Below are 11,115 nucleotides of genomic sequence, written 5' to 3'. Positions count from 1 at the left end.
GAAGTTGGAAATGGGTCGTTTTCTCTCGAGTTCTGGAGTAGAAAAATAATCCTGGACGAGTCGAAGGAACCGAACCCGAACCCGAGGCCGGCCGGCTGCTCAGGCTTCAGATATCTGTGCGTCGTTTCAGTTCGTTCACAAATAAACTTTTATTTAAAAAACGTCTCTACTATTAGTTTAAAAGATCTTATAAACCACCAACAACAAAAAAAAAAGGAATACTTCTTTGAAAAGGAGGAGCAGAGAGGAAGAGAGACACACAGGAAGTCACAGCACTTGGAAACGCCACGAGGCCTGGTCTTTGTAGTCCAAACAGTCGGCGGCGTTGAAGTTGAGTTTCCAGGCCGCCGCCGACGCCGCCGACTGCTCTTTGTAATCCAGACAGTCTGTGGAGTTGAAGGCGAGGCCGGGCGCGCTGTACGCCTGGTGGTGGTGTGACGGATGGTGGTGATGGTGGTGGTGCCCTGACGTCTGGCTGATATGATGGTGCGGGTGTCCCGACATGGAGCCGCCCGTCATGGGGCTGAGCTGGTGGTGCGGGTGGTGATGGGAGTGCATGGGCGCCAGGTACGAGCCGCAGTCTACGCCGCTGAAGTAAGAGCCGGACGCCGAGCCCGGGTAACCCTGGCTGTACGCCGCCGCCGTCTGGCTGTAAGACACCGGGTAGGACGACGTTCCCCCGGTGGTGGAAGACGACACGGAGCGCTGCATGCAGGAGGCGCTGGTGGGGGCGGCGGCGTCCGGCAGAGAGGCGGGCGCCGGGGCCGGGGAGATGGGCGCCGGGCTCCAGATGGACGACACCGGGGCGGTGACGGAGGTAGAGGTGCTGATCATACCGGGTCCTCCCAGTCCAGAGGAGATGGAGGAGGAAGAAGAGGAGGATGAGGAGGAGGAGGTGGAGGAGGAGCTGGACACGGCCGGCGGGGTGAACTGGCCGCTGCTCTCTGACCCGGTGCTCTCTCTGGTCGGAGACGACTTCTTCTTCATTGGTTTCACCTTGGCGCTGTTGCTGCTCTGCTGCTGCTGCCGACACTTTGCTCTCCTGTTTTTAAACCAGACCTGAGGAGCGAGGAAAAGGTCAAAAGGTCAGCGCCACATGTTGTACGGATCATCAGCGGGGAAAAAACAGTCAAACCTGTCGGAGCTGGCAGGAAGTGAACACCTTCGTCTGACGTTTTCTCACATGACCCTACTGAGCTGCTCTGACCTTTGACCTCTGTACTGAACTGAACTACAGTCATTTTTACTCTCTGGATAAAAACTCTGAATCACTAAAGTGCTGAAAATAAATAAATAAATAACTAAAACAGCTGAATGTAAATGTGTGTTTCATTGGGACATCTTCTCACATTATTTTAGGTGAACTGGCCCTTTAAAGTCTAAATAGTTTATATACTGATATCTCTCCATCAGGATCATTTTTATTTTATTAGTCTAGATTTTGAGATATTTCTGACTTTACTGCGTCACCTCTTAAAATATGGATCTTAATTTCAGCTGCTTATAACATTAAAAAAATTAAACATTTTCCCACTTTCTCTGATAAACAGGAGAACTATCGCTTCACTATAAAGTATTTCCACATACTGTTTTTGGAGAAAGATCATTATCTGTAATATGAGCAACAATCTCAGATATTGAAAATAAATCAACCTAAAAAAACCTGAGAAAAATATGTTTGTTTTTGAGTGAATTGAAACTTTAATTCTTTTACTAAGTTCTGTTTTAAATATATTGATTTTAAGAGTGTTTAAAAGGTGAAGAGGCACAAATTGTTCACAACCTTTTCCTTCATTAAGTCATAATTAGGATTACATAATGAAATCATTTGTGATCTTAATTAATATAAATCAGTAAAAATGCAGCATGAGCTCAAAGGGAAGATATGGGAATGGAATAAATGGATAATAAGAGGTTTCAGAACATTTAAAAAAGAGGAGTAAACCTTATAAGAACAAAAAACACTTTAACATGTAAATATTGTCTTTATTTCATATTTCCTTTTTTTGTTTTTTTCTAAATCTCTTGTTTTATCTTTTATGACTCAATTCTTCAGTTTTTAGTTTCTAATATTTATTTGGTCCATGTTGATATAAATGTGCCTGAATACTACAAAACTGGACATTTTACACCTGACAAAGTTTTAGATGTTGTTCTTAATATTATATTATATTATATTATATAAGATGTTTAAATGCTAATAAACTGAACTAAACATTTAAAAAACGACCAAAAACTGAACCAACACTGAAATAAGTAAATAAGACTTTTACATTTTAGACATTTAACATAAATAAAACATATAATTAAAAAGGCCATGAGAGTTTATGGAGTTGCATACATATAGATTATAATTATCTTCACATTGCCACTATTACAAACAGTGAGCTCATTTAAAAAATAGAAGTATACTTAATAAAAATAACATCACTTTACTATAATAAGAGTGTATGTTGCGTCAGAGGTAAATGAGTTAGAATCAGCTGCTGCAGCTTTAAGCCCAGCAGAGGGCCGCTAAACCCGGGATGGAAAAAGCTCTCACTGCCTTTTTCTTTCTTTCTTTCTTTCTTTCTTTCTTTTTCTCTAAGGATGGCTCACTGCATCAAAAGCCTGTCCTTCACTCTGCCAGAGCCCGGCACAAATTCTCCCCTTTGATTAAAAGACTTGTCTCTACTTGATCAATAATAGCTGAACGAGTTTGAGTTAATCACGCAGAGGCCTGAGGTGGAAAACAAGAGTGTCACCAAAAACTCAGAGGCATTGAATACGTGTGTGTGTGTGTGTGTGTGTGTGTGTGCGTGTGTGTGTGTGCGTGTGTGTGTATTATTGGATGTTACAATGGATCATTAAACTCTCAGCTCAGAGGAAACTTCAGGTCTGATCTTTGTATGAATTCCAAACTAATTCCTACATTTCTTGCACTTTTTTTCCTCTCATTTTTACATCCAGATGTGTTGTTTTTAAATCACTAAAAGTTGCACATCTAAAGTTTAAATAGATGAAAAGCAACTGGCATTACTTGGTAGGGAAAAGTCAGGGTCAAACTTAGACAAAAACGGCGCTGATTCATCCAAAAAGAGAAATATTGTTTAAAAATGCGCAAATAAATGTCCTAATTTCCGTCTTTTTCTCTTAAATAAAGTAAGAAGTGGCACATTTAAAGGATCCTGACGCATGGAGCAGCCTGTGTGACTGTACTGACCTGCACTCTGGACTCCGGCAGGTTGATTTTCAGCGCCACCTCTTCCCTCATGAAGATGTCCGGGTAGCGCGTTTTAGCAAACAGCGACTCCAAGATGTCCAGCTGAGTCCGGGTGAAGGTGGTCCGCTCCCGGCGCTGCTTCCGCGGGTTGCCTGGAAGAAGAAGAAGAAGAAGAAGAAAAAGAAGAAAATAAATCATCAATTCAATCCGCCAAAAGCTCCTCAACACAACTCTAATATCGGCCCAAAGTCTAGAAACCAGGATTGAAACATCTGCTCGTGCGCTGCGTTAAAGGCTGAAAATTAATTCAGCAGTTTAAAAAAAAAGAAATGGATTTATTTTTTTATAATGTTTCATTGTTTGTTGCAGTTTTTACAACACACAGAAACCAATATGTTTCCAAACTTATTTAGACTTTTTCCCGCTTATAAAAAACTAAAAAAACACTATTTCTAAAGGAGCGTTTTTACTCTGATTTGACTGATTAAATATTATAGTAAAACATTTAATTATTGTCATCAAATAGAGTAAAAACAAAGGCTTAAAAACCAAAGTTTAAATAAACATAAACATAGAGTTTCTCCGCAGTGATCCAGAGTCTAAATCCACTTTTTTCCCGCGTATAAAACGAACTATAAAAGTCACGTAAACACTTCAGGATCATTTGTTCCGAGGAGCATTTAACCGTGAACACATGCGGAGTGATCCACGTTTAGAAATATCACGAAATTATTACAGGAATAAAAATATAAAAAGAAACATCATTAAGGTCAGTAAACGCAGCTGAAGCTCAGACATGAAATCAAAGTTTAACATCAGATATAATGCTTTTATAAAAACACAACAGGAGAAACTAACATAGGAATAATAAGGCCGCAGACTTCCAGAAATAACATGAAATGAGCTTGTTATATCAGGGCTGGTTGGGTGTGTTGGTGCAGGATTAAAGCCGTACCAGGGTAACCCACAGACGGGTGCAGCAGGTCCATGGCCCCGCTCAGGCCCAGTCCGTTCATCCCGTACGGGGACTGCTTGAGATAAGACATCATGCTAGAAGCTCGCGGAGGGAGACCGCAGTCTGGACGCGGGCAGAAAGATGCGGGACTCCCGGGACTCAGATGATCAGGATCCTGCAAGTGAATGAAGGCAGAGTGAGTCAGGGAAGAAAATAGAAATACAGCAAAGACTAATAATGAATATAAACACCCCCCCCCCCTCCCCTCTCTCTCTCTCTCTCTCTCTCTCTGTGTTACCAACATTTAATTTCTCAACTCTTCAAACTTCCTACAAACCTTCACAGACTCTAAAACAAACTTATATATATAATTTTAATTAAAGCCACATTTTAAAACCAGTTATATAAAACAACAGAACCTTTAACTAAACCTCCAAAACCTTTATATTTTTATTATTATAACCTCTTTATATTTATTGGAGTTTAAAGCTGCAGCTGTAACATCTGCCTGCGTTTTAATACGGTGGAAGAAAAACACGCGTTTAGATAGAAAATGACACGTTTACATGGTTTCTTTGGTGTTTTGTAGTCAACAAAATTGTGATTTTAAAATTTAAGAAACATAAATGGTCATTATGATAATCTAAAAGAGAGATAGAGAGATAGAGGGGGGCTGGGGATTTTATGAAACTACTTTAGAGTCTAGGTTGAATTTGGTAGATTTAAGAAAAGACGATAAATTAGAGATCTATTTAGTTTGTTTTTGAGCCGACCTGCAGCTTCACATCACATCATAAAATCATCCGCAGGCCTCAAAATAACTCCAAGGACTATTTTGTGCATGGGTGAAATTCAACAGGAGGATGTGAACTTTTTAGTTAAACCTTCAGAGAGCAGTTCATTTAATCTGGAACAAAGTGTGTCTATGAAACGGTGTTTAGTGAGGCAGCCTCAGTAGATAAGGGCATTAGAAAAGTTGAAAAAGCCACAGAAAGAGAGAAAAAGAGAGAAACACGTCTTCTTTTTTGAATATGAATACATAGCAGTAACCCGCCAGACTGCAGCGGATCCACCGGGATGTTTCCTGCCTCTTATCACAGATCTTCATTAGGTTTTAATTAATTCAATAGCTCACAATTAAATCGACCTGTGGAGACACACGTTTAAAATGACACACCACTTTAACTCACCTGAGGCTTTTTATCAACTCCACTTATCTCTGCTGAAATGTGCGAATCTCCCAAATATACGTGGAATATTTAAAGAGTATTATTACAGTTAATGAGTGAAGAATTAAGACATGAATGGGTTTTTTTTTTACCTGGAAAGATTCCTCATCCTTGGTATTTTCCTACGTGCGTGTTTATATCCTGTATTGAACTGTAAACTTATTGAGTCTTTATTAGTAGCTTATATATTTGTATTTTATATTATGGAAGAAGTTTTGTTAAACATTAAGCTCAATAATATAATTCCACCCTGCATGTTGATGATGATAATAACACATTAAACCTGCAGTGTTATTCATCTAAATGTTAAAGTGCTTAAAGCTAAAGAAGAATTCACATATAAGGACTTAAAGGATTATTTTAAAAGTGAATGATTGGTGTTTAGAGAATATATTAAATATTTTATCTCAGCATTAATAAGCTGTAACTTACATTAGCTGCAGCTGTAACACGCAGCTTTAATTATTAACTGTTAGTATAAGTTGGTGTATTTAGATAAGAATTTCCATAATCCACTGGGCTTCTTTTTCTGCAGGTAAATGCTTTAATTTTTTAAGGACTAATAGCTTTTTGCAGGTCTGAAAAGGAGCCGCGGGCCTCCTGATGGATCTGTATTGATGCGTTAACACTCCGCATTTCCATAACCGCAGGAAGGAGCCCAATCACGCAATGTAAATGCGTCAAAAACTGTGTGCAAATGAACTCCATTACTATTTAGATTAGATCTACAGGCCGACAATTAGCGGAGTGACTCTTATCAGTAAAGTAACCGGACAGAAGGCTGCAGGCTGAACTGAGCTCAGGAGCAGATCACCTTTACAAAAAGATAACATTTAGTCCACATCATTAAAAGACTTAATATAAATGTATCTCATATAAGAAAGAGCGTTTAACACGTTTAATTAACAAAGGTGATGACTCGTTATTTCATTCTCTCTTTGCGTATCTGAGACAGAAACATCGTTTAAAGTTTAAGATTCATTATAGATGTTGCCTTCATTTTCTTTTTTTAATAGCGTAACTACATCGTTTTGGAAGCTTCAAAAATAGCATGTTAATCCATAAATATCAACCAATCTGTATTAGTAATTATTACCACAGTAACATGAAGAGCAATATGCTTATTTATGTATTCTTACAATGTGCAATACACCTTTAAACTAGTGTAATACAAGCAGAATGTGACTAAACGAAGGTAATGTGTGTTTGACTTATGTGTTGGTTTGATTTTAATTTCAATTTTCTTTTTAAAGTCTCTTTCTATTTGAGCTCCACTCAGGCAGTGCAGCAGTCATTTAGTTATATATATATAGTTATATATAGTTATATATAGTTATATATATCTACATGTACAATGATAATAAACTATTCTATTATATTGTATTGAACCTGGTGTTTTAGAGGTAAAGGTAAAAGCAGGCAGCAGTCTCACCTTCTTTTGGCTCCTTTTAAAAAACAATCCCGATTAAATGTCAAAGCAAAGAGATCCAGAGTTTGAAAAATATCCACATGGAGGAAAAGTTTATTCAGTTTTCTGTCAGCAGGTAAATTCAAGCAGCTCCGCGTGCACTCACAGCTGTTCCCGGGCTACTAAATGAACATTTCGATCCAGAAACATTAAACAAAATAACGCGTGTTTAGTTTGAGTCTCTTCGGCACGTTTCGTCCTCTCACAGCCGCTGTTGACGGATGGAAGATTGATGCTCGTGTCCTCGGCTCGAGCCTCTATGAGTCGATGGAACACGAGGGTCGTTGCCCCTCGCAGCCAATCACAGAGCTCTGCGGCGTTCTAGAAGACGCGGACGGCCAATCGGGACGCGAGTTTGCCGCCGAAACGCCCGCCCAGTTCGAATGGAACGCTCGTCACGTGACGCGAGGGAAAAGTTTGGGTCGGAAAGTTGGCGAGGACTCGGCCTGGCGTTCACGCGCGTTTTACAATGGAAATATTAAAATTATACGACTAATTAAAGCGTGTTTGGTTTAATATGATTGTTAAAAGTCGTTTTAAAGCTGTAGAATCACGGTGGAGGTTTCTGACAGGACTACACACAGGGGAGATTACATTGACTAATGTGGGACAATAAGCTCCAGTGCATTTATCTCTTTTTCTATTCAGTTATTTTAAAGCTAACTGTCAACATACAGGCTAATAGTTATTTTTTTTTAAACTTATCTGACAAAGAAAGAAAAAAATTGTAGACCTACTAAATTAAATGATAAAATATGAGTGCACACGTCAGAATGTTTTGTTAGATAAGGCTGCTTTGTAGAAATCTAAGTATTTCAAGGCCTAAAAACTAAACTAGTGTCCCACATTACAAAAATCATTTGGCACAAGGAACATCAATATCAATATATATATATATATATATATATATATATATATATATATATATATATATATATATATATATATATATATATATATATATATATATTAATATATATGTGCCATTTTCCTTTTGAGCACAATATCTAAAAATTGTCTTCTGATTAAATAAGGAAACATCTTGAAGATTTCATAATAATATAATGTGTTGATATAATTTACTGGACTCATATGTAAATATCATGAACAAGTCAGAATTGCAAAAAGCGTCCCACATCGTCCTGATCCACTAAACTTCCAAAGTGCACGGAGAAGGAAAAAAAAAGTCAAACTCCAGCAACACTTGTAGTCAGAAGAACTTTATGTTCAGGTGAAACGCGTTCGTCTGATATTAAACTTCTTACTATGTAAATGTTGCTGGAGTTTGACTTTCTATTGATTTAAAGCTGCAACTCAACAATAAAATAAAATAAAATGTACATTTGAGGATTTTACTGCTCATCAATAAAACCATAAATTAGCTTAAAACATTTAGCCAAAACATAGCTTGTAGTAAAGGTGACCTATATGTTTTATTTATTAGTTATATTTATATTTAAGGCTCCCATCAGGCTCACATTAAAGCTTTTTTCGTTGCAGCAGAACCCTTCCCAGTAAAAGCAGCACTTCTTGTTTTCACTCTAAATAGTCTCATTTCTGCTCTGACATTTTCATGAAAACTTCTTTCCTTTGAACATTTCATTACAGCTTTTTTTTTTCTCCTCCCAAGATGACACCTCCAACTTAAACCAGGAATATGAATCATGTTTAAAAACAGTGTAAAAGGTGACTTGGCAGCACAACGCTGCTGTACAGGTTCAAACACGAGCATCAGCTGATTAAAGCAGAGCTGAAGCTGTCATGAGTTATTTGACTTAAACGACCTTTAACAGAAATCTACTGTAGTCCATTAAGCAGATTAAACAACAAAGAAAAAAGTGTTTTATACCAATTAGCCTTTATAACTCCTTCTATTGTCAGAAGGCCTAATAATACATAAAGTTAATTACATTTAAAAATGAATTTGTCCAACACACAAACACAAATGTAAACACACTGAAAAAAGTACTTAACACATTAAATAATATGACACTAGTAAACAAATAAATCCCAACCCCCCCCCTAATTATTCATTTAAATTAATCTGTGTACAAAACCTGCTGACAAATATAACCTGTGATGGTTGAAGCAGGAAAATAATAATAAAGTCAGAAGAAACAAACATGGCAGCTGTTGTTAAAGGAGGGAATGAATATGAACATGTTGGAAATCATGGTCTCATTTCCTCTGTGTGTTCTCAGAAATTGGCCGTAGCCGACGGCAACAAAGCCGACGATTGATCACAAGTATCAAGATATCAAATGGACGGAGTCATTGTTGTTGTGAGGGCTTTTTTTTTGGGGTCTAATCCCAAATTGCAGGAGTATTTTCTTAATACTAAGCCCGTAAATCCAGGGATCAGGCCGCCTAAAGAGGTGTGTGTGTGTGTGTGTGTGTGTGTGTGTGTGTGTGTTAGTGTGTGTGTGTGTGTGTGTGTGTGTGTGTGTGTGTGTGTGTTGGAGGTGGTGGGGGTTAAGTTTGGAGAGGTTTCTCGTCTGTGTTGTCGGCGCTTATTAAACGCATGATGCATTAAATCCCAGGTTGTCAGAAAGCATGCAGGAGGCTCCGGCCAGGATTCTCCACATTTTCCATGTTATATATATATATTAAAAAAAACACACAAAAGCTGCTGTGTGTGTGTGTGTGTGTGTGTGTGTGTAGAGTCTGAACAGGCCAGAGAAAAACCCTTTAAATCAGCTGTAATAGAAGAAAAGACATACAGAACAACTATAATACAACATCTACAGTCTCATATCATTGGATCCAGCAGGGTTAGAGATGAGGCTCAGCTGGGATTCACAGGTAAGAACAAAGTAACAAAAAAAACACATTTTTCATGTTAATTATCAAATACTTGTGGTGAAAATCATCCAGCAGGAAAAGCTTTAAAATGTGGTAAAAAACACAAGTGTATACATGTTTGAGGTGATGTAAGTGAAGGACTACATATGAAACTGACACCATTTCTTCCTCCAGGGTTCGTCAGTGTGATAATCTGGAGAGAAAAATGTGGCTGTGAGTGTTTAAAATGGTTCTGATTGTCTCAGGAAGTTGATATATATTTGTGTAAAGCTGATTCCTGACTGATGATAGTATGATAAAGTGTGTGGGTGGATTTACAGCTCATGTTTTAAAAAGGGCATTTAAAAATAAACGATGCATGCATATACACAAAATATTAAATAGTGATACTTTTTCATGTTTTTAATGTAAAATGCATGAAAAATAAAAGTGTATATGAGTGGATTAATAAAGGCCAGAGTGTCTGAGCAGCTGTTAGAGTCTAAAAAGTAGAAATAAGTGACAGCTGCTACAGTCCAGCAGGTATTCTGTCAGTGTGCACAGAGAGAAAATGATCAGTAGAGGTGACGTAGAGATGGAAACGAGGCTGCATGTGATTATGTAACACATCTACAACACTATAACTGTTCCACACGCTGCTCTGAAATATTCAGGTTGAAGCAGAACTAATCGATTATGTATAAAGTCGCAGCGGCTCGATGCTCTGCTACTCAGAAACGTGTAAAAATATTCACCAATCTGACTGAAAATGGAGAAAAATGTTTCATAATGAGAAAAATATCAAATGTGCTGCAAAAGTGAGTTATCAAGAGATATTAAAACATGATGAACACACACTCTTAACTTCATTTAATCTTATTATTTGACTTTATATAAGGAGTGAAAATGGAAGTGATGGAGAGAGATGTGCCAACGATCATGTGATATAAGCATTAATGAGTGTATGACGTGTGTGTGCAGTGGGAGGAGCTTCTCTGTGATAATGATCAGAAGAATTTAAACTATGCAAAGAATGTTAATCTGTGCTCAGCTGTTCAATTATAATTATCATCAGTAACTTCTTGGGTTTTTTTTTACACTTTAAAAGATTGGAGTGAAATGAGTTTGTGATATTTAACCCTTACTTACTGTTCAGGGTCCAATTTAACCCATTTTTACATTTTAAAGCTGTAAAGAAAAACTCCTTATACATTTATTTAAGGTGGATTTTTCCTAATGTGACCACAAATATACCAAAAATTGCATCAAATTTTTATTTTTGTGTCGCTGATACAGAGAAAATGAGAAAATGTCCAAATTCGACCATTTTCACTCTACATAATCTATAAGAATATCATAATAATCATAATAAAGTGATTGTGAATGTCTTTTCCCCTCATATAAAAACACAGTTTGCTCTCTGACATCTTCATTAAGGATTCATTAACTCATTTATTAATGACTGATGGGGAATTTATGA

General features: G+C 37.6%; 1 protein-coding gene across 2 annotated transcripts; it reads right to left on the bottom strand.

Moving 5' to 3' along the window:
- Positions 1 to 267: 267 nt before the first annotated feature.
- Positions 268 to 4,251, bottom strand: LOC133993495 (homeobox protein OTX1 B-like). 2 transcript variants are annotated; one of them, XM_062432485.1, is made up of 4 exons: positions 4,158 to 4,251; positions 3,203 to 3,354; positions 884 to 1,059; positions 268 to 808 (listed from the first exon to the last, which is right to left on the bottom strand). In XM_062432485.1, exons 1-4 carry the CDS (start codon positions 4,249 to 4,251, stop codon positions 268 to 270), a joined length of 963 nt encoding a protein of 320 aa, XP_062288469.1. The 2 variants fall into 2 exon arrangements, with proteins under 2 accessions (XP_062288469.1, XP_062288462.1); XM_062432478.1 differs by having other exon boundaries at positions 268 to 1,059.
- Positions 4,252 to 11,115: the final 6,864 nt, after the last annotated feature.

The sequence above is a fragment of the Scomber scombrus genome, chromosome 2 (genome assembly GCF_963691925.1).
Source record: "Scomber scombrus chromosome 2, fScoSco1.1, whole genome shotgun sequence".
Classification (NCBI taxonomy): Eukaryota; Metazoa; Chordata; class Actinopteri; order Scombriformes; family Scombridae; genus Scomber; species Scomber scombrus.
Note: the sequence above shows the minus strand (reverse complement) of the source record. Positions and strands in the feature narration are given on the sequence as shown.